The sequence below is a fragment of the Acomys minous genome, assembly GCF_964271855.1.
Source record: "Acomys minous genome assembly, chromosome: 1".
Classification (NCBI taxonomy): domain Eukaryota; kingdom Metazoa; phylum Chordata; class Mammalia; order Rodentia; family Muridae; genus Acomys; species Acomys minous.
In genome coordinates, this window is record NC_140483.1 from 106,203,396 (window position 1) to 106,227,641 (window position 24,246).

General features: G+C 45.4%; 1 protein-coding gene across 8 annotated transcripts in view; it reads left to right on the forward strand.

Annotated features, from left to right (window-relative positions):
• The window catches only part of NCOA2 (nuclear receptor coactivator 2), a 237,110-nt gene that overhangs the window by 200,214 nt on the left and 12,650 nt on the right, over nt 1-24,246 (forward strand). For 7 of the 8 annotated variants that reach the window (XM_084772539.1, XM_084772541.1, XM_084772535.1 and 4 more), the window contains 7 exons: nt 11-158; nt 1,910-3,179; nt 9,541-9,751; nt 11,517-11,723; nt 14,674-14,889; nt 16,645-16,774; nt 21,452-21,617. In XM_084772539.1, the coding sequence (XP_084628665.1) occupies nt 11-158; nt 1,910-3,179; nt 9,541-9,751; nt 11,517-11,723; nt 14,674-14,889; nt 16,645-16,774; nt 21,452-21,617 (2,348 nt within the window). The remainder of the gene's footprint in view (nt 1-10; nt 159-1,909; nt 3,180-9,540; nt 9,752-11,516; nt 11,724-14,673; nt 14,890-16,644; nt 16,775-21,451; nt 21,618-24,246) is intronic. The other variant, XM_084772542.1, reaches the window with a different exon arrangement.

The window sequence follows — 24,246 nt, forward strand, 5'->3', positions numbered from 1 at the left end:
TTGCCTGCAGTTCTGAGACAAGGATTGGCCTTCAGTCAAATCTACCGTTTCTCCTTGTCGGATGGCACTCTTGTTGCTGCTCAAACGAAGAGCAAACTCATCCGTTCTCAGACAACTAATGAGCCCCAGCTTGTGATCTCTCTACACATGCTGCACAGGTAATCGCACTCTAGGCCTCAGTTTCCATCCTCTGTTGGGAGAAGTGCTGCAACCACTAAAGAGTCTCCCAGGTTCCCAGAGTCCTCTGGGTTTTGACTACGGTGTTATGCACCATAAAATGAGATTGCTATTAACGGTTGGGTAGAAACCACCTCACTCTACCAGCAAAGTCAGGCTGCCCTTTGCGTTCTTCGTTAACATTAAGGACGCAGGGATTCAGCCAGGCGTGGTGGTGCACACCTTTAATCCCAATACTTGGACGCAAAGGCAGGCAGATCTCTGAGAGTTTAGGCCAGCCTAATCTACATAGCAAGCTCCAGGAAAGCCGGGAGTACGTAGAGAGATCCTGTCTGAAAGAAACAAACAGCCACAGAACAAGAACACTCAGGGCTTGGCTGCACCTCCTGTTACACTCATATATGTAAATTTCCAGCGGGCAGCGCAGGGGAAAGCAGGAAAATTGAAGCCAGTGCTAAAATTTCTGGTCCTGTGTGCTTAAACTTTCAGATATATATTCTTAGACTAGTTCTGATTTTTGTTCTTGGGTTTAAATTAATTTCCACACATTAGACTTTAGTTTGGGTTATGATATCCATTTCTATACTAAAAGAAAGAAAATAGAATGTTGATTTTAAAATAAGTGTCAGAGCATATTGTTTAAGATACTGATTTGGGAAAATTACTGAATTTGAAATTCTATAAATGTTTATGTAGATGCTGAGGGATGCTGCCAGAGATATATACAGTTGCTCTGCTTAAAGAGTCCCGTTCTGTTGCATTTCTCAATTATTTTGCTTTCTAGTACAGGACTAAAACAATCAGGCAGGCCTGGTTGCCAACTATTAGCAAATCTGACCTCAACCTGAAACAGTCTGAAAGTGACTCTGAGGCGGCAGGTTCACCCACCCACCCCCAAATGAAGCTGGCATTCGGCAGTTACTGAACATTATGGTCACTCATAAACAACTGCCAGGGCTGAAGCAAAGCTCACGGGGCTCAGGAGACCTGCTTGCAAACGTCAGTTAGGGAGATGGATTGGAAGTTTTCTGGAATGTGATAAAATCACAAACTGTGTCACCCTAGAACTCCACCATGGCCACAGTCTGTCGTCCTCTGGCCTGCAGGGACTGGGAGATGAGTGAGAGTCCGCTACGCAACATGATAGACTTACAGGGTAACTCTGCTAGAACTGGCCATCTCTGACTGGCCTCTGTCCCCCCATGACCCACGTGACTTTGAGAGCCTGTAGACGTGCAGATGTGTCCACTTCTGGGAGCTGAAATTTGTGGCAAATGGTGGACTCAAGTAGCACTTCCAGAGCTTGTTTCTTTAAGGCTATGCAGGCTCCCAGTTGCTCATAACAGAGATGCATAATTGGAATCTTCCTAATGTCCTGTTTACTTACTGAAATTTCAATATGGATGTAGTCTAATTTAACACACAGGCACGCACACACACACACACACACACACACACACACACACACACACACACACACACACACACACCACACACTTCAATAAAACCACAGACACAATGATGAGTTGCCTGAAAAACATCCCTCTTGGTCCAGAACTGTATGTGTGGAATCTAGTCTTTAATTACAGGTATTTTCTTCCAAGTCTTGCCTATCTTTTAGATGTAGTCTGCTTTTGTAAAGAAAAGAAACCCTGACATCTTTTAAAATTAATAACAACTTACTGTGTGCTTTTCCTTTTATCTTATATATGTTTCTTTCCCCATTGTACAGAGAGCAGAATGTATGTGTAATGAATCCGGATCTGACTGGACAAGCGATGGGGAAGCCATTGAATCCAATTAGCTCTAGCAGCCCTGCCCATCAGGCCATGTGCAGTGGGAACCCAGGTCAGGACGTGACCCTCAGTAGCAATATAAATTTTCCCATGAATGGCCCAAAGGAACAAGTGGGCATGCCTGTGGGCAGGTTTGGTGGTTCCGGGGGCATGAACCATGTATCAGGCATGCAAGCAGCCACTCCTCAGGGTACTAACTATGCACTCAAAATGAACAGCCCCTCACAGAGCAGCCCCGGCATGAACCCAGGCCAGCCCACCTCCATGCTCTCACCAAGGCATCGCATGAGCCCCGGCGTGGCTGGCAGTCCTCGCATCCCACCCAGTCAGTTTTCCCCTGCAGGAAGCCTGCATTCCCCTGTGGGAGTTTGCAGCAGCACAGGAAATAGCCATAGTTATACCAACAGTTCCCTCAATGCACTGCAAGCCCTCAGCGAGGGCCACGGGGTCTCATTAGGGTCATCGTTGGCTTCACCGGACCTAAAAATGGGCAATTTGCAAAACTCCCCAGTTAATATGAATCCTCCCCCACTCAGCAAGATGGGAAGCTTGGACTCCAAAGACTGTTTTGGACTTTATGGGGAGCCATCGGAAGGTACAACTGGACAAGCAGAGACCAGCTGCCATCCCGGAGAACAAAAGGAGCCCACCGACTCCAGCCTGCCCCCGGCAGCCAGCGGGGACAGGGCTGAGGGACACAGCCGGCTGCACGACAGCAAAGGGCAGACCAAGCTCCTGCAGCTGCTGACCACCAAGTCCGACCAGATGGAGCCTTCACCCTTGCCCAGCTCCATGCCGGACACCAACAAGGACTCTGCGGGTAGCTTGCCTGGGCCTGGCTCCACACATGGCACCTCGCTCAAGGAGAAGCATAAGATTTTGCACAGACTCTTACAGGACAGCAGTTCCCCTGTAGACTTGGCCAAGCTGACAGCAGAGGCCACGGGCAAAGAGCTGAGCCAGGAGTCCAGCAGCACAGCTCCTGGGTCAGAAGTGACTGTCAAACAGGAGCCAGTGAGCCCCAAGAAGAAAGAGAATGCACTACTTCGATACTTGCTCGACAAAGATGATACTAAAGATATTGGTTTACCGGAAATAACCCCCAAACTTGAGCGACTGGACAGTAAGACAGATCCTGCCAGTAACACAAAGCTAATCGCTATGAAAACTGTGAAGGAGGAGGTGAGCTTTGAGCCCAGTGACCAGGTGAGTTCCCCAGTGTCTTCTCCCAGGTTTGCTCATCTGTATTGTAGATTATCTCCAAGGGGACAGTCTGTGACTCAGTGAAAAATAGTATTTTTGTTTGTGTGCCTTATCTTGTAACAGTTAATTTGCATGAAATTGTATTCTGTGCACTCCCCCAGCAAAGAGTGCCACAGGATAGCTTGCCTCTCAAACATCCAGCCTTGCCATGTAGACCAGAGCCGCTGTGCACACTGAGCAAGTAAGTGTGGCAGTGCTCTAATGCAGTTTACTTATAGACCCTGAAGTCAACAGTTGTGGTGGCACAAAGTCTTCTTTAGATTTTTTTTTTTTTTTTTTTTTTTTTTTTTTTTTTTGTGGCAGCAGAGGGTTTCAGGGGGGCTATTGTTCTTGCTGTGAGCGAGGTACATTCATCCTTAGGTCATAGGTCATATGTGAACGGGTGGGCAGGATAGACTTCAGCCTGACTGTAGTTAGCTGAACACTAAGTTGGTGGCAGTCCCTTCCTTAGACTGGCCTTTATCAGACCAGGCTCAAGTACCTATTTCCCGATGCCTCTAGTTCAGCTGCTTCTCATACTCACTGGAAACCCTTCTGCCTCTCTCCTCTCTCCATGGACACTTCTGAGTAATGCACAAGAATCTCATTGACTGTTGGTTTAAAAAACACACAAGAGGAAATGGATAGAAATATCAAAGCCATTATGTATCGATTCAAAACCAGAATAATGGGTTACATTCTCTCCTGGGCTTGTCTCCAAAGTTAACATCTTGAAAACAACTCCAGGGACCTAAAGTAATGTTCAGAATCTTTTTTTTTTTCTTTTTACAAAAAACAACCCTCATAATATCCAGTCTGACCCACTATAGAATAACACTCAGACTAATGAACATGATCTGCCACCTCTTATGCTGGTCGTTGTTGTGGTACAAATACTTTTTTTTAACATCTCCTCAATGGTCTTCAATATACATTAGTTACTGTTTCCACCACATTGTACAGCCGGCCTCTAGAGTGTTTTCATCCATTCTGAGACTTTGGTTCCTCCCCAACGTTCGACCCCAGCCCCTCAACCATTCTGAGCAGTACTCATTAGTGAGAGTGGCACCAAGTGAAGAGGCATGGACCTAAAAAAGCAGGTGATCGCTTAACGCCACTGTAATGGTGGGTTAGACTGAATGGAGGTTAGGGGCCCAAAATGGCCAACAGTTTGCCCTTGAAAGTTGTATTGCAAGTAGGAAGATGGTGTGTCACCAACTTCAAGAGAGCTGCACCCCTTCCCACACTGTGCCTGTGAGCTCCCCTGAATCCATGGGGGCCAAAACGGGGTGGGGGGGGGTGGCAGTGAAGATTACAAAGGCCACATGTTCTTCAAGCCGGTCCCAGCCAGCCAAGCAGGTTTTGAGTGCTTGACCTCCTATTTCTTTCACTTTGATAATGATGACTGCTGCCATTCCTGAGAACAGATACAGTCGTGCAGGCATCCATGCCACTCACATGGGAAACAGACTAAAATGACATCACCGTTATTAGTGATTAATCCTCAAATTGGGCGTTAGCACTAGGTTCTATGCAGCTGTTATTTTATAATGCAGTGAAATTGTTATCTGGGGCACCGAGGCCTCAACAGAAAGTTAATAGCAATGTCTAGTGTGATGTGAAGTGGAAAACCTCATTGACAACTGTGTCTTCATCTTTTGAGATTTACTGGATTAAGTGACACAGAGGTAGTGGCAGTTCAGAATGACAGGCACAGATAGTGTCACTTAGGTGTCTTAACATGCTAGAGGGCAGCTTAGTGATTCACAAGACTCACTGAGGCTCAACAAGGCTGCCTCCTCCCCCCATACACAGAATTTGTTACTGTCTCGGGCCTCAGACCATAGTAGGGACTTAGAAGGACAATCAAAGGGGCCACTGTTTGTCACTACTTTGTGTATATGATTTCAGTAATGTCAAACAAAAGAGGTTTTGTGATTTGTTTTTTAAGTCTTTGAATCATTTTGAGCTTTCTTATTTGGGAGAAATAACTTTCTTACCAAAATTATCCAAGAAACAAAGACTAGTATGTAATCAATATAAAATTGTTGTTTGAAGATTGAAAAAAAAAAAAAACCCAGGGTACAGGGCACACATATTCACTTACGGGAAGTATGTTTTCCATAATGAAATCTGGCCCCTTGCTCACCTTCCCTCCACTCTCTCCCCAACACTTTCTGAAATACAACTTCACAGAGCCATTTTAACAAAAAGAAAAGTTACCACAGGAAATATGCTTTACCTAAATTTAGATCAAAGTTCACATGAGAGAAAAAAACCAATGGTTCTTTTACCTCCCAGTGTCCTTCCTTATTCTGAGGACGACCCCTCGCCGGCCGAGCCGGTTATATAGGGTTTACTTTTATTCCAGAGGAATACAATAATTATTTCATATACAAGAACAGATAGTGAACCTAGATTGCAATTGACTGTCTTATTACTTTGCTCCATTAAAAAAAAAAATTTTTTTTTTTTTTAAAACTGGGTGTGTGGTTAAGTCCTACTAGTTTTTTTAAGGCCAGGAAGAGCTTCAGTGGAACAGTGTCATCACACCTAAAATAGCTTTTAAACAAGATGTTTCTACGACATTTCCTAGCCAACAGGAAACAGAAACTGACAGAAACATTTGCAGTATGCTTACTGCTGTAAGTCATGTGCTTGTTTACACAGTGGAGCCCTCCTGCCAGCGCCAGCCGCCTGGTACTCTGCTAAGTGGTGGTGCTCCTGCCTCCTGCTTTCCTCCTGATGCCATGCGCTCCTGTTGTTTGCCTCCCTTAGAAAGGCAAACCACACTTTAAACTGGCAGTGCCCAGGGAGTTTCCCTCCAGACACAGTAGAGGGCCTTCACAACTCTGCTGAGGGAATGGATGATACTATATTTTTTACTTACAATATTTTCAAACGGTGCTTTGTCATTTCTTAGAATTCTTATATCATTAAAACTAGTGTATTCCTTTATTTCCTTCAGAGAATGAGTTGATTTGACACATGAAAAAAACCATAAACCAGAAAATTTAAAGTAATCAAGTTTATTTTTCATATTGTAGAACTTTAAAAAAAAGTTTTTTTTCTGACTCATTTTGTGCCAGAAATGGTTGAAACTAACTACCCAACTTGACGTGGCTAATTTGAGCAGTCAAATAGATGCCTAAGCGAAACTTTAAAGTGTCTGCAAGGCATCAGGGGAACCGTTGATCTCTGTGCCTAACACAGTGGGTAAGGCCTCAAAAAACTTATGTGAGATGTATATTACAAAACTGCAAGACATTTTCTCTCAGAAACCCCTTGAGAACTTACATGAGAACTAAATAAAGTACTAAAGTCAGTCTGCCCAAGGACATAGGCGCTCTGAAATCTACCTCCTTTAAGAATATTTAAATTTAGCTGGGCATGGTGGCACACACCTTTAATCCCAGCACTCGGGAGGCAGAGGCAGGCCAACCTGGTCTACAGTGAGTCCAGGACTACCAAGGCTACACAGAGAGACCCTGTCTCAAAAAACAAACAAACAAACAAACAAAGAATATTTAAATTTACAGCCAGGCATGTGGGTGCATTTCTGTAACCCCAACACTAAGTTGAGACAGAGGAAGTGTAAACTCGAGATCAACCTTATCTCAGAAAAATAAAATTAAAGTGATAACAAATCAATGTTAAATATATATTCTAAAAATTGATAAGGCATAAACTCAGGCAAAGCTGTATCTCTAAAAGTTCGTGGTGCATTTTGAAATGTTAACTGGAGTGAATTCAGATAGTGTCCAGAGCGCTGAGTCTACAGAGCCAGGCCACTTCATACAACCCTCAGGAAAGCCCTGCAGACCTCTCAGATGTGGTGCTTCTTAAGTCAGAGCTGCGCTCCTCCCCCTCCTTTCTCGCCCCTCCCCCTCAGGCCTCGCTCCTCCTTTCCCTCCCTTGCTTCCTTCCTTTCCTAGACTGGTTGACCCCAGGGCCTCTTGTGCATGCTTCACCACTGACTTACTCGTACACTCACATAGATGGGTGATGAACTCATAAAAGGCAAAAGATCAAAATTCGAAAGTCAGTTTAGTTTTAATCCATTTCTTTTAAAAATAAATAAATAAAGCTTAGGGATGCAGGTGGGCAGTTCAGCAGATGTCACACAAAGCTGGTTGGTCCCCACCACTGCATGAACACATAATATAAATTAAAACTTCACATTGATCAAATATATAATGGATATGAAAATCTTCACTTAGCAATTATTTGCGCTAGGTGTTTTCCGTACCTGTAATCCCAGCACTTTGAATGTGACGGCGGGAAGATCAAGAATAGAAAGCCAGTCTCTGCCGCATGGGAAGTTCACTTCCAGCCTGGGTTACATGAGACCCTGTCTCATAATTTTTTTTCTTTTTGGTTTTAATTGTTTTAGTTACTCAACTATTTTAACATATATGTATAAAGCAGTCTCTGTGCCTGTAATATTAAAGTACATGTCATGTGTCAAGTATTTACTACAAAAGATAAATCATGGCTCAATGTGGTGGTGCATGCCTTTAATCCCAGCACTCAGGAGACAGAAGTGCGTGGCCTGGTCTATGTAGAGAGTTCCAGGACAGCCAGGACTACATGGAGCAGCAGTTCTCAACACCCTTTTTAGGGGGGTCACCTAAAACCATTGAAAAACACAGATGCTTACTTCACAGTTCATAACAGTAGCAAAATTACAGTTATGAAGTAGCAACAAAAACAGCTTTATGGGTGGGGTCACCACAACACAAGGAAGTATATTAAAGGGTCACAGCATTAGGAAGTTTCAGAACCACTGACACAGAGTCGGAAGGCAGGAAAGTGAGCCAGCGAGCCATGGGCTTGTCACTAGAATTCTGTAGACTAGACATGGTACAGTGTGCCTATAATCCCAGGTCACAGGAGGCAGAGTGCAACACTTCAAGGCCAGTCTGGGCTATCTAGTGACCTCTGTCACAAAAAAAAAAAAAACTAAAACAAAAAAAACCCACAAGTTTTTATTCCATTTAAGGTGGTTTATAATTTTGTTTGTGTACCCTGTAACAAGGAAGCAGTTCTCCGGTTGGGGGCAAATTCAAGTGCATCCGTTAGGAAGAAGAGCATACACACTTGGGGGTCTGTTTGCATGAACCTGTTTGGGATAGTTCTCGTCAAGGGCAGCTGGCCAGGCTTCCTCAGAGGCAGCTTATCACTTATTTCAGCCTTCCCCGTCACCCGCACACTGGGCTTTAAAAATCGTCAGGATAAGGCTGCATTGTCATAGGACAGACACTGCTTCAAAGACAGAGATAGCTCGGTAGAGCCCTGTTCTCATCTGTTAAGACAAAACTATACGGGCAGTCATCACAGACTCATACAAAGCACTGTTCTGAGGAATCAGTGGAAGCTGTAGGAATTTCTGTTTTAACTTAATGATGAAAGGAAATTAATCTTTTATCTGAATGCCATGCCCACACTACAAGCATTACCACTGAAGGGCCTGTCAGTCAGAGCAACAAAGGAATCCTGCCACTCGGAGAGGAAAACTATGCTGATCCCTTCCCCAGGAGCTTTGAGGGTCACATGATCTGTCTGCCTGTCCCATAGAAAGAGCTTATCTTTCTGTTGGAAATGGGTGACACAAAAATGGTCTTCTGCTTGTTCTAAGAGGACATGAGGAATTCCCTGGAAAATGAGTCGCTAAGTTCATTGCTTAAGCAGCTGTCTCTGAAAAGAATTAAATACAATGCCACTCCAACTGGCAACTTCCTAACTTGACATGTGTCTAGTCAAGAGATATCCCAGGATCAGCAAGATGCCCCCCCACACACACACACACATGCACACACCGGAAATAGCCATTGTTACTTGCACCGTATTTTACACCAGCTTTGTTGTTTCTTAACCACCAAGTCTAAATCCAAACTGTAAGTCATGGTCCAATTATAAGTAATTGTGTGTGTGTGTATATATATGTATGTATATGTATATGTGTGTGTATATATATATATGACATGTCCATATATGTATATATTATATATATATTCATAATTAATGGGGTGGTTCACATAAAATAAAGGAAACAAACTGCCACTGAGTCACAAGGTGGGAAACATCACATCTTTCTTTCTAATTCAGCCATGCCTGGTTTCTGGGTGAGGGTAGGTTGCAGTCCTTGGTGGATTCCGTTATGAAAGATGGCCAGCTCCTTGTTAGGCCTGACATTGCACCTACCTGCTTTCTTCACTCGGCTGGGATGCCCTGTGATGGTTAGGTCCGTAGCTGCCAGTGGCCAGGGTTGGGGTGCCCACTCTCAGCATGAGCCTGGATGTATGCTTCTGTCTGTTGACTGCAGCCTGGCAGCGAGCTGGACAACTTGGAAGAGATTTTGGATGATTTGCAGAATAGTCAGTTGCCACAGCTTTTCCCAGACACAAGGCCAGGAGCCCCTGCTGGGTCAGTTGACAAGCAAGCCATCATCAATGACCTCATGCAGCTGACTGCGGACAGCGGTCCCACCACACCTGTTGGAGCCCAGAAAGCAGCGCTGCGAATGTCACAGAGCAGTGAGTATGCGCGTTACCCGTTTTGCCGAGAAATGTCCCTTTTGATCCCCATATCAGAAGCAGATTATTAAAGTCTACCTCAAATAGTTTTAGTTCCTTGGAAGTTGTTTGTGATAAAACAGCACCATCTACTGTCCTGGTCCGTCAGAAAGTGCTCAGACTGCTGACTGTCCTAGTTTCCTGTGGGGAGGAAAATTCAAGCCAGGCATGGCTGTAATCCCAGGCATGGGCCCGAGGCAAAAGGACGGTGAGTTCAGAGCCACGCTGAGCTACATAGTAAGACACTATCTCAAAGAAAAGAAACTAGATTACTTTCAGAATTGAACTGTTCATGAGAAGGCTGCTCACAGTCAAATGCTTTGCCTTGTCATCTAGGAATCTTTCTTTAAATTTGTTTGAGCTTTGATCGAATAGATTGCAAACCTGATCATGGCTGCAGTTTCCAGTTTTGTGTGAAAGAGCAGTTGTTCTGTAGCACAGCATGGTTTGCAGAAAGTCAGCCTCTTCAGTGCTGATACACATAATGACTGTTTCCACCTCGGGTAGTTTGAGCCAGTGCCTTGCCTAACAAGGCAAGCCCCAGGCAAATCAGAGTTGGCTACCTTTAGAACTGAATCTTTTCTTGGGTGGTTCCTGACCATTCCAGAAAGGGGGAAAGGAAAGAAAGATGATTTTGTTTTGCTTGATTAGGACAATCATAAAGCTAATGAACTGAAATAATAAGGTAAGAAACATGAGATAGTACTCATTAACCCAGAGAGCTAGCAGAGAACACGCTGGGGGCTCCCAGCTCGTCCTTTCTGAGTTCTCAGTGGGACTTGGGCTGGTGAATGGAGGCCAGCTAACTGACCCGCGGGAAGGCAGGACTGAGCGTGGGAAACAGCGCCATCCCCAGCCTTGGTTTCCTGAATGTTTTATTTCTACCATAGAGTGTTAAGAAGTCCTCCTTCTCTTAAGTGAGCTATTGCAGTCTATGTTTAGAAAGTGAAAGTACCTGATATTACCTAATAAATTAGCTGCGTAAATTATAATGTATGATATTTGTGTGTTTTAGTAACATTGTTAACAATTACATGTCATTACTTGTCACTAGATTGCTGCTCAGTGCACACTAATGATAAAAATCATTTCAAATTTATGTGCCCAGAGTTTAAAGAAGCCACACTCATAGTCCTGACCTATAATAGAGAGTGTTGCCTCAGGTAACACAGTGTGCACTCTCAAGTGAAGGGATCCACTTTTAACCTCATTCTAAACCTTGAAAGTCCAGTTGAGACATAGTATCCTGACACCTAGGCCACCTATGTGAAGGTTGCTGCTGCATGCAAGAGCTGTTTATAGTTAACTGCTATACAAATCTGTGCTCCTGAACCAGGCAAGAGCATCACCAATTTGAGGGGAGACCTAATCTAGAAAAAAAGAATAATGAAAAAAAGAAAAAAAGCACTACCCCCAAATTTGAATAATATAACATGAAAAATATGATATTAATGATTTATTTAGCAAAAAGAATTTCAGTATTAAAACTACCAGAGAGAAGAATACAGTCCATGTCATACATACTCTTTTTGCAAGGCCATTGAGTGTTAGTATCATACAGGGTGCTACATGTTTTCTGTATGGGAGTTGTCTCTCATGTAGGTAGTCAGCCCCTGGTGTGCATCTTCGTCATCTTACCAGTGACATTTTCCCTAAACCTACTAGTGTTAATATTCTTTTTCATTGTCCTTTATTAACCTTCGATTCTCGTTTGTTTTCTCCTTAGCTTTTAATAACCCACGACCAGGGCAACTGGGCAGGTTATTGCCAAACCAGAACTTACCACTTGACATCACATTGCAAAGCCCAACTGGTGCTGGACCTTTCCCACCAATCAGAAACAGTAGTCCCTACTCAGTGATACCTCAGCCAGGAATGATGGGTAACCAAGGGATGCTAGGAAGCCAAGGAAACTTAGGGAACAATAGCACAGGTAAGGGCTCAACGGCACTGCTGCTTACTGGTGGGTTGTGTAATTTAACCATGCGTCTATCAGCCGGGTGTGGTGGCGCACAGCCTAATCCCAGTACTAGGGAGGCAGAGGTAGGCCGATCTCTGTGAGCCTGTAGGCCAGCCTGGTCTACAAAGTGAGTCTAGGAGAGCCAGGGCTGCACAGAGAAACCCTATCTCAGAAAAACAAAACAAAACAAAACCCAGTTACATCAAAATGGTAGAAGCTCACCCAAAGCTTGTTAGAAACTCCCGTGTGAAATGTGGAAGGAAACCTCACGAATTCCCTGTGAGAGTGGGGGAAGCCGCTCCCCCAAGCTAACCAGGTCGCCTTTCAGCTGCTGCTTTGAGGAGGTTTCTGAGCATCACTCTTCTGTCTAGACTTACTTCACTCCCAGCATGGAAGGGTATATGCAAAGCAAATAGAAGGGTGTACGTAAAATAACTGTGCTTTTTAGCATCCAGTGGTGCTGATGTGTTTTGAATGTTTCAGAATGAAAGTTTAAAATGCCACCATTCTTTCACAATTCTAGGTTCTGTTTCCACTCAGGAAAATGAATTAAAAGTAAAGAGCTTTCTGCCTGTGTTTCAGCATTTCTGTTGTTGCCTTAGCTGTTAGGGGGCTGCAGCTAGAGGACTGAGCCATAGATTTTGTTGTGTTTTGTTTTATTAGCTTTTGTCTTCTGGGTTTTGTTTGTTTGTTTAATGTTGTTTCAGGTCAGAGCAAAATTAACTGAGCACGCTGGTTTGAGACCCCACCATTTCAAAACTGTCATAACAATAATAACTTTAAATAGTGATGCGTCTCAGCTCAGGACGGCTTCCAGGCGATCCGAGAAGTTGTCTGTGGTCTAGCGGGGCCTTGGCCTGCTCAAGTTTTCCCGTGCCCTCCGTACTACCTAGGGACATTCCCTAAGTGACACATGCTACACCATAGCAGCCATGGGATCCAGACTGAACTCACAGTGCCCACAGTAGAACAGCATCTGTTCTGCATGAATGCTGTTAGGAAGATGCTGGCTTCCCGAAGGAAGAGCTGCCTATAATTTATAGCTTTCTTCCCTTGTCTCAGTGACGTACTAGAGACTTGGGCGTAGAAATAAGTAGATATTATAAAAAGAACTTAGAGTTGTGGGTGTCTTAATTCTTGCTATTTTATTTTTAGCTCAGTCTGTAATCCCTGTACATTGCCATTTTAGTCAACTGAAGATCAGGGTTCTACTTAAGGGGAAGTGACGGATGTTTTGTTTCCTGTTACTGTGATAGTTAATGCGAAGCATGAGCTGTGCTGTGTCAGTTTATCCATTCATCAGAGACCGACGGCTTGCTTACGTGCCATGCACTGATTCCCTCATGAAATTAGAGATTCATTAAACAGTGCCATTTTCACTTTGTCACTCTTAAATGAAATACTGATGTATATAAATATTGTTATAGCGTGTAAGAGGGAGGGAGGAACAGGAGGAGACCAGCAAGGGGATAACAATTGAGATGTAATCTGAATAAATTTTTAAAAAAAGAAAAAAGAAAAAAATAAATATTGTTGATATAAAATTCGTTAGAGGCTAATGATTCACTAGGAGGACTCCTATCAGTGACTACAGGAAGGCCTGCGGTGTTGGAGGAGTCTTATCTAGGACCCTAGGTCCACCCCTAAACTGGGTGTCCCTGGACCTACCAGGACCTAGGCTATAACATTGTGGACTCCCTCTGCTTCTAAAAACAATACCAAAAGGAGCGGCGTTTATCCTCACTGCACTGATATTGAGTTTACATATAAGTTCACCCTCCTAGAATCTTGTTATGCTATTTACATATTAGATTATTTTGAAAAATCTTTTCTCCCATAATATCTTTGTGTAGCTCAAATATAATATAAAGTGGCTTTAAGTATGTGTTAGTATTATTGCAGTTTTTTTTTTAACTCTAATTACCTTCACCCTTTAACATTGTGAGCATGTCCGTCATCTCACAGGTGAGGAAACCTTCCGTCCACATGCTAATTAGAGCAAGTTTGGAGCTGCTCAACCCAAATAAAGTCAGCAAGAGCAAAATCTTTATATTCCCGTACCACAGTTTAAAACACAGAGATGCCATTTCTGAAGCTTCCCCCCAGCAAGTCTTAGGCAGCTGCCAAGGTCCAGGCCTGAATTCTGCTTGGTGATGTGGCGTTCCCGTTGTTCCCAGGATTAGATGTCAGCTCACACCTGTCCTACCCATCCTGCATCTGTGCAGTCAGGGATGCAGTGGCCCAGAAGCATGGAACCCCTTAGACTCAAAGACCGTATCAGAAAGCTCTAACTTCCTAGGCCTTGGAGGCTGCCCTTAGTAAATTTTGAAATTCTTTTTTAGTGTAAGTTGTTACTAAAGTATCCTGGCCACACAGAAGTGTGCCTGTGATGTGACAGCCTAGCTTAACAGTCACAGAGTGAGCATGTCTGCATGCTCCAGAAGGTCAGCAGGTGCTAAGGAGCTGAAAGGAGTGTGAGCACTTTAGCTCTTCTGAAGGCTTTGTGGGGTGCTCTCTGGTTGGGTCGCTAATTATGGGATTAATTATCAGTTCTTACCTCGTTCCTCCTCGCCTCCCTCCCTTTTAGAAAGTAGGGCTCTGACGTGTATGTCAGCTAATGTGATTCACTTCCTGAGGAAGGAAGTTGGGGTTATCCACTTGCCGCAGCACCTGTTCTAAGTTCAAATGGGAGCAGTTTTAACAGCTCTTCTGAACCATACAGAGTAGCAGGTTCACGTTGTGAAAGCTGTAGTTTCCAATTCTTATTTCTTAGCCAAGGGCCCACATCTGACCCAAGGAGGGGGTTTGCTCTTGGGCAACTGCAGTTTACAGACATGGTCTGAGTCTTGTAGGTAGGTCTGCCGCTCACTCAGGCACCGTTTTCAATGTCTGCATCTCTCAGCTTCCTCTGCCTTGCATGCAGGAATGATTGGCGGCAGCACTTCCCGGCCCGCCATGCCCTCTGGGGAATGGGCACCACAGAGTTCAGCTGTGAGAGTTACTTGTGCTGCTACCACTGGTGCCATGAACCGGCCAATCCAAGGAGGCATGATTCGGAACCCAACAGCCAGCCTCCCCATGCGAGCCAACAGCCAGCCTGGCCAAAGACAGATGCTTCAGTCTCAGGTCATGAGCATAGGTAAGGCAGCACAGCGTTCTTTGCTCTCCTTACACTTTCTTCAGATGCGCTGTCAGCTCCACTGGTCCTCCAGGACTGGCAGATTCTGGCCTGGAGCGTAGGTGGTCCCTGGTGTGGAGCAGTCCTAAATGGCATTTTGCTAGAACCCCATAGAATCATAGACTAATTGCCTAACTTTAATTTGAAGGCAAAATGCATTAGAATGTCACATTATAAATGCTATACATATATACAGAAGCATGCAGAGGATTGTTTAAAGGTGACGAGATAGCTGAGTGGCGCAGCCACAGTGGCTTAGCTCTATGCAGTCATCCCTGGCCTCACTGATCAAGCGGCCTCTCGGGAACATGGCACAGCACCCAGGGATCTCTAGGATTCTATTTGGAGACACCTCACATGTTATTAACATGGTTTTTGGTGCACATTATACCTTCATGTGAAGTGTTCATCGTAGACTGTCCTGGCCGCCTAAGGCTGACAGCCTGGGAAGAAGAGCCTAGCAACAAGGGTTTTGTTTTGGGTAGGTGAAAATGTGCCAGTATCAATGTGATGGTGGTTGTAGGCCTGAGCATATTGATACAAGTGGATGCTACACTTGAAATTCATAAATTGTATGATATATGGATTCCCTCGGGAAACTTGTTAGTCAAATATTAACCCCAAACCTTGGGCGGTGGAGGCAGGAGGACCAGGGGTTCATCATCCTCAGCTGCATAGCAAATTTGAGGCCTGCTTGAGCTAAATAAGACCCTTTCTCAAAGGGAAAAAAGACCAGAGGTCTATACAACTCCTACTTGATCTTATGTTTTTAATCACAGACATAGGACTTTCCTCTGATCTTGTACATTGACAATTCTGAAAAGTCTGTTTGTAAACCATCATGTTAGTTACTGCACAGGAAGTGCTAACATAGTCACGGGAAAAACAGATTCCTATGGAAAACTAAGCTGAGACATGTTTAAGATGCTTATAAAGTCACAGTAAGAGTTCTCATATGTAGACAGCTAGTTCATTCCCAGTGCGTGCTGAAAGGCAGCTCTCACATTGGGAGCTTCCAGTCGGCTTGTAAGTTTCAGTGTGCAGCTGACTCTGTATTTTTTAGTAAAGTCAACAACGCCGTGAATGCAGCCCAGCAGAAACGTGTCCAGTGCAGAGGAGGTCAGGTAGACAGGTGATGCAGGGAGGAGAAAGCTCTGCTGCTTCAGAGCCACAAGAGCCTCAGAGAAGGAAGTGTGTCCATGTGTGCCTTCTTCAGGCCCCCAGTGGAAGTGCAGGCTGGAAGTGAGCTGGAGGCTCTGTTAATCCTCGTGTGCAAGCTATTGCGCAAGTGTTAAGCCATGCCATGAAAAAACATAATTATGTTTAGATAGATGGATGGATGGATGGATGGATGGATGGATGGATGGATGGATAGATAGATAGAAATTCCTAGAATTTTTTTAATGAGTTAGTATTTTCCCATACAAGCGAAAGCTTTAAATAAGAGACTATAGACCCCTGGTGCTGCTACTGATCTGGACCTGCCCTAAGGGAGGTAGGATTATTAACCTTGGTATTTATTGATCTCATTTGTACTTCATACCACAACTGTATAGTCATATTTTTTACCTATAACTGCTTCTGCCTTTGCATTTTCCATCAACCAGCAGTTTTATTTGCGATTACACAATAAACATGTGTGCTTTCTAAATGATAGATACAAGATTTGAATTCAAGTTTCTCTTTGCTTTTTTCTCTCTGTCCTCCCTCTCTTAGGGCCTTCTGAGTTAGAGATGAACATGGGAGGACCTCAGTATAACCAACAGCAGGCTCCTCCGAACCAAACTGCCCCGTGGCCTGAGAGCATCCTGCCTATAGACCAGGCGTCTTTTGCAAACCAGAACAGGTGAGTCTGGGCACCAGGAGTGCTAGAAGATCATTAGCTGATGGCGCATGGCTTCCTTTAGTTGTTTCAGACCTACCTGAATGGGCGGTGCTTGCCCAGTTGTCATTTCTTCAGACCAAATCATCCACTAGACATGGAGTGAAAGAAAGGAATATACAGAAACCAGCATGGCCTGGACAGTGGCCAGGGAAATGAGGTGTTTGTGCTGCGAAGCCGAGAGTGATAACTGTGTTTCAGTGGCTGGTCCAGTGAGGCTCACAGACAAGGCTTCAGAGTCTTGGAGACTAGTGCTGGGGCAGGGCAGCACCCTACCCACATAGAGGTTATGTGGCATGTGTAGGATAACAGGAAATGACCATTTTCTGTTTATATTTTACCACAGTTAACTAAGGGGGCCACCCACCTCCTCTCCAGGGTCTAGCTAGATAAGTCCTCGCCCCTCATCAAGGAAACTTCTCTTTGCAGCAGAGAATGTAGAAAACCACAACTAATCAAAATGCAGAGTTGTGGAGCCCCCGGTCTCAATGGCTGCATCTGCAAGACGCACCCACACCTAAGCCTCAAAGAGCACTGTGAGCAGGGAATGGAGAGGCTGTAAGACTCAGGGGATTAGGGAGAAAAAGGCTATGTCTGCCGGTAGTCAGAGGCTCCACCCATAAAGCCTCACCACCATGACTGCCTGAACATGAGCTGGACAAGGACAGCCATGAACAAGCCAAAGTGACGGGAGAGAGACCAGGAGGCCTCGACCCTACAGAGAACTACAGGCAAGGACTAAGGGATGCGCAGAGTGGGAGAAACACTCTTCCCTAGGGAAGAGCACCGCAGTTAGTTATCCCGCACCAAGTGGTCAGCCCTGGAGACACACACATGCAAGTGTAACAGTACACAGACTAAGCAGGTTATACTTAGCAATACATATGTATGTACATACACAGATGTGCATGTCATGAGTGATGAAAAAGGAAGCTGTGAATTTGAAATAAGCAACAAGGAACATATGGAGGGAGATCAGAGTCCAGAACCTGTTTAAAAGCCAATTGTAGTGACACGCATTTGTAATCCCAGCACTGGGGAAACAGAGACAGGAGGATCCATGGGGCCCGCTGGCCAGCTGGTCTACCTTAATCAGTGAGTCCCAGGTCCCAGTGAGAGCCTTGCCTCAAAAAGTAGGGAAAGAGGGTCAGGCGTGGTGGCACACGCCTTTAATCCCAGCACTTGGGAGGCAGAGGCAGGCAGATCGCTGGGGGTTCGAGGACAACCTGGTCTACAAAGCAAGTCTAAGACAGCGAGGGCTACACAGGGAAGCCCTGTCTCGAAAAACAACAACAACAACAACAACAAAAAGTAGGGAAAGATACATGACATAGACCTCTGACTTCCAAGTGTGTGTGCACGCTCACAAATATACACATACACTAATCCCAGCACTTGGGGACAGAGACAGAGTAAGTTCCAGGAAACAAAACAAAAAAATCCGTGCAGTTCTTCTGCCTAGGCCTCCTGAGTTCAGGAATTACAGGTGTGTTGCACACTAGGCTTTAAACAGTCATGTTGAACAGTTGTAAAAGATTTAGCCATTTTATGTTTATACACTTCCCTTTTCTCAATTCTCTGTAGGATTCTGACAGTATGTCAAACCTCTTTACCAACCCCCCAACATACACAGTTTGTGTGTAGCCTTGCCTGTCCTGGACTTGCTTTGTATGCCACGACCTTCCCAGCCACTGCCTGTGTTTCTAAGAGGAAAGAGGACTAGAGAGAAATGTGTGTTGTGCACTGAGCAGGACATGGTGTATTGATCCCACTACACCAGGAATCTTTTGTTTTCATCGAGTAGAACGTTCCTAAACCTTTATGGTTTACTTGCAAGCACAAGGTCAGCACAGAGGTAGAACATACAGCCCCTACCTCCACACACAGCCTGACTTTGAACATATGTGCCGAGTCCACTCAGCATAGCACAGCCAGTGGTCTAGTATAAGAGGGGAGTGGGGTGGTCAGCAGTGCCTGGGAGGTACGAGAGAGGCAGGTGGGAAGTGTGTGTGTGTATTCCTCATCAGAAGGCTGTTAATGTTACCCAGGGTGACTAGGTCTCATGGGAAGTTGTGTGACATGGAAAGGTGTGATGTGACCACAGGTTTGTGTCTGCCATCACCTTGGCCCAAGTACATATGTAGACATTCTCCACATAGAGCTGCACACAGTGAGTCAGGAAAATGCAATTGGGAAGAAGCTGTGGGTGTGGTATTAGGAGAGTTCTAGAGACTACAGTGGGATAGGTGCCATGCCCGGGACCACAGTGGGGGTGCTGCATATACTGCTTTACTTTAGGGTTTTGTGTTTTCCACAGTGGTGAAAATCAGCCCCAGGGCCTTGTGTATTTGTCTGCCAGCCCCCTCCCACTGAGCTACCACCAGCCTGCTTTGCTTTTTAGCGCATATATGTTAGAGAAGTTTTTATTTATTTTTGATAATTTATTTTTAATTCACATGCATTGGTATTTTTGCCTGAATGTATGTTTGCGTGAGGATGTACAGTTTTGAGCTGCTGTCTGGGTCCTGGAAATTGAACCTGGGTCCTGGGAGAACAGACAGTGCTCTTAATAGCTGAGCCATCACTCCAGGCCCAGTGGGGTTTAGTTTAAAAACAAACAAACAAACAATACAGGTGTATATTAATGTGTCTTATCCCAGGACTTGGGAAGCAGAAGCAGGTGAACCTCTGCAATTTCAGAGCTAGCCTGGCCTACATAGTGAGTGTCAGGCCTACCAGACAAGGCTGTACAGTGCAGTCCTGTCTCAGAAAAACAGAACACAGCAATGACAAAACAGAATTTTATTTGCAGTGGGGTGTGTTTAACTTGGGTGAGCATGTGTATCTGTCCTGTGTTGTAAGTGCTCGGCGGTTGCCGTTCTCATGAAGGATGAGGCTGAGCCTCTCCCTTGCCTAGCTAGCTTCAGTGGGATGCAGAGTCCACAGTCTGCCGTGGTTAGACTTCACACTGCTGTCATTCATCGGTGGAGGAACACTGTTCTGCAGTACAGCGTCTCACAGAAGCTGTCAACTGTTCCCACAGCTGGATACAGGCTGCCCAGTTTAGGTTATCACTGCTGCAACAAACACGATGACCAAGAGGATTTATTCATCTTACACTGAAGGAAGTCAGGACAGGCACTCAAGCAGGACAGGAGCCTGGAGGCAGGAGCTGAAGCGGAGGCCACAGAGGGGTGTTGCTCACTGACTTGCTCCCTCAAGGCTTGTGCAGCCTGTTTTGTAGTAGAACCTAGGACCAGCAGCCCAGGCTTGGCACCACCCATGATGAACTGGGCCTTCCCACTTGAATCACTAATTACGAAAATGCTCTTCTGGATCTTAGGGAGGCATTTTCTCAATTGAGGCTCTCTCTTCTCAGATGACTATAGTCCGTGCCAACTTGACGTAAAACTATCCAGCCCTGAGGCAACACTTCAATGTCTTACTAAGTAGCTTCCCAGGTCTAAGGAAACAGATTAATTGGAGGAAGGTGGACTGTGGTTAAAAAAGAAGTAGGTGGCACATTTTGAACATGTCCCATGCAGGCAAGCTGTTCCTCCACAAGCCTCTTAGTGACAGGAGAAGGCAAGGGCAGCGATGCACACAACATATACACCTCTGTGGTACTCTCTACCCACAGCGGCCTCCCAGCCAGCTAACCATGGCTCAGGAGCAGTGGGACTGTGACATGTAGCAGGGACAGCAAGTGAGAAGAGGCATCAAAGGATAGTCAACTAGAAGTTGGACCAGATGGGGAATACAGATTACACATTGATGCATTCTACTGTCACTGTCTGAAATTAGTTTGTTGTTTCAGTGCCCACCAGGATGCCATATCACAGCACTAAGGCATAGCAACATTTTAGACTGCCTAAGAAAGTACAGCAGACTGAACTGGGCAAGACAACTTTGTCCCCTGACAAATTTATTCCCCCTTTCTTAAGACTGAGTTTTCCCCAGGTGTGATGGCACACACCTTTAATCCCAGCACTCGGGAGGCAGAGGCACATGGATCGCTGTGAGTTCAGCCCAGCCTGGTCTATAAAATGAGTCCAGGACAGCCAAGGCTACACAGAGAAACCCTGTCTCGAAAAACAAAAACAAAAAACAAAGCAAATTGTGCTTCTGCATAAACAAGGTTTCCTAGCAGCTCAGCCGAGTTCACTCAGGCCCAGACTGAATTCGAGTGTAGCTGTGTTGCTGATAATTTGCTGTTCTTTCCTATGTGGTCATCGTAGCCTCAATATAGAAAGCGACTGTGACGCAAGTCACTGCCTCCAGCCAGAAGCTCCAGACTATTTCACCCTTTCAGTGCAAAGCACATGCATGTGCAGACCAGTGCAGGTTTGTGACGTTAGGCAGGTGAGCCCCAACACACACGAATCTAAGTGGCTTTTATGGCAGTGCCTTCCCAACTTTGCACAGCTATGGGAGCCTGGCTAAACTAACCCCCTGTTGCTAGCCATAAAGTGAGAGGATGTAGAAACAAAATTACTGTGATGTCTGCCTCAGCACTAAATAGAGTGGGTTGTTCGGGTGCATATTTGGTTCGGTGTTTGGTTGAAGGAAGACTTTGCTGCGGGGACCCTGGAAGTCAGCGGACATTTCCATCAGCCCATGGTGAAGTTTGTGTCTTTGCAGGCAGCCCTTTGGCAGCTCCCCAGATGACCTGCTGTGCCCACACCCTGGAGCAGAGTCACCGAGCGATGAGGGCGCTCTTCTAGACCAGCTGTATCTGGCCTTGCGGAACTTCGATGGCCTTGAGGAGATTGACAGAGCTCTGGGGATACCAGAACTGGTCAGCCAGGTAGGCCAGAGCATGGTGGGGAGCCATGTACTCCATAGGCAAATGTCTCTCCCCTCTCCACTCCCCTGCTTCTCCTCCTCTCTCCCCTCCTCCTCCTCCTCCACTGCTCTAGCATAAACTATAGCCAAGAAGCTAAAGCCCAGAGCCTCTTGTCCACCACTGCTGATGGGGCAGACAAGGAAAAGAGGTTAGAGAAACCACAGGGTCGCTGCCTCCTGGTGGCCTCAGTCTACTCACACCTGTGCACTGAGGCAGGCAGCCACTGCCTAGAAAGGACTGTTTTGCACATAGGTGGCAGAGGTCATCCTAGGTGTGGCTCCAGCTCACCAACACTCTGGCCCTTATGTGCGTGTCACCCATAACAATTTTAAGAATATTTAAACAAATAGGAACAAAACTATGTCAACCACCTTAGTGAGCCTAGTTAGTTCTATTCTTCTTGGTAGGTTTGCTTAAAGAAGTAATAGATAGCCGGGCGTGGTGGCGCACGCCTTTAATCCCAGCACTTGGGAGGCAGAGGCAGGCGGATCGCTGTGAGTTCAAGGCCAGCCTGGTCTACAAAGTGAGTCTAGGACAGCCAAGGCTACACAGAGAGACCCTGTCTCGAAAAACCAAAAAATAAAAAAATAAATAAAAGAAGTAATAGATTAAAAAAAAAAAAGAAGCAACAGACGTTTGTAATTCTCTATATTTCTTTGATTTGAGAATGCCTGTGATACTGTGGTAAATAACCTCGTGTCCCTGCTGGGGCAGGGTATCTGAAGCTGCCCTTGTTGCTGTCTTCCTTTCTGGTCAGCATCACTCAGTACCTCCCAAGGCCGACCTTCTTGGGCCTCCAGCATGCCACTGCAACTGAGGAAGGTGACATGGAGTCATTGAAGGCTTTCTCTGAAACCTTAAAAACAGTCTTGTCATACTTCCCACAGTTTAGCAGACACAGTGGGAGTTCAGTCTTGTCCATTCATATTGAAAACAGCATCATGGAAAGAAATGACTGCAGGTCACATGGTACACCCTGAAGCAATGCCGGAAAGGAAATGGGGGTCACTGTTTCCTGTGAAACTGGTTGGTTTTGCCTTTATCGTCAGCTAGAATTTGGCTTCTCTGAAATTATCCTTGAGTTTGTCCAAGTGATATTTCTAAATGTCCTTGGAGTTGCTGAGTGACTTGTAACACTTTGGAGTAGGGTGGACGGGGTGTTTTTAAAGAGATTATCCCATCCCTTACCCAGCCCAGCTTCAAATTTAAGGCAGTTCGCCTGTCTTGGCCTACAAAATATTATAAAACCAGTGTCATGCTGGCGCGGCATTTTTGCTCTCCTCTTTGAATTTGTATGCTCTCTAACGTCTCCTCGGATCAGTCGCCATGTCATTTCAGCTGAACTGTAGGTGGCATTCTTGGGTAGAATAGGGGAAATGTGGCTGGTTGTGTACTTTATATTAGCCAGAGTTGCATTCAGCATTTAAAAATGGAAACTACTGGCTGGGGAAACAACTCAGTCAATAAAGTGCTTGTGTCACAACCATCCCCAGAGCCCAGGAGAGGACACCAGGCTCAGAGCAGCCTCCACCCCAGCAGTGGGTCAGGGAGTGGGGAGGAGACAAGAATACCCTGCACCACCTTAGCTGCCAGCCTAGCATAATCAGCAAGGCCTAAACTAAAGGAAGACCCTGTCTCAAAACACAGAAACTAAATAGATCAATAGGGAAATAACCTAATTAGTTTGTTTGGTTTTTTTTATTGAAAATGGGAAAATATAAAGTTCTGAGATATTTCAACAATGAATGGTCTCCCTGCTGGAACTCTGTGTATACGTTTTAAGTGGTATGGGGAGAAGCCAGGCACAATGGCTCACGCCTGTAATCCTAGTACTCAGGAGGCAGAGACAAGTGAGTTCAAGGCCAGCCTGGTCAACAAAGAGAGTCCAGAACAGCCAAGGCTACACGGAGAAACCCTGTCTTGAAAAAAAGAAAAACCAAAAAAGGAAAAAGTTGTCATAGGGAGAGTGGCAGTGTGCTAAGACTGTCCTGCTGACCACAGACCACAGGCAGTGCTACCGCCCTAGGATGTTGTGCAGCTAAGGACAGCTTGGAAGGACTGAATGTGACCTGCCACAGCAGTAAACAGATTTGTAGCAGTGGCTTCTAGAAGGACAAGGATTGGCCAGGTATATTATATCTTCACATTGACACTGAGGGCCGCATAGGTTTAAAACATTCTCCCTGCAGAAGCTCTAAATTTCCTATATAGAAACAGGCGAATCAGCCGGAAGCTCCCACATAAAGCTCAGTGGCGGAAATGATGAAGCCCCTTGAAGCCAGCCTGGTCTACATAGTACTTCCTGGACAGCCAGGGATACATAATGAGACCCTGTCTTCTGGGGGGGGGGGGGGAGGGAGGGAGAGAGGAGAGAAAAGAAACCAAGTAGGCAGAGGCCAGCCTCTGTGAGTTCGAGGCCAGCCTGGTCCACAAAGGACAGCCAGCTCTACCCAGAGAAATCGTGTCTTGAAAAACAAAAATAAACAAAAAAAGAAGAGAGAGAGAGAAAGAGATCTCAGACAATTAAATTAGCCAAATATTTACTAGGCAGTCTTGCAGTCACTCTGTCCCATCCAGTCAAGGCATGAGG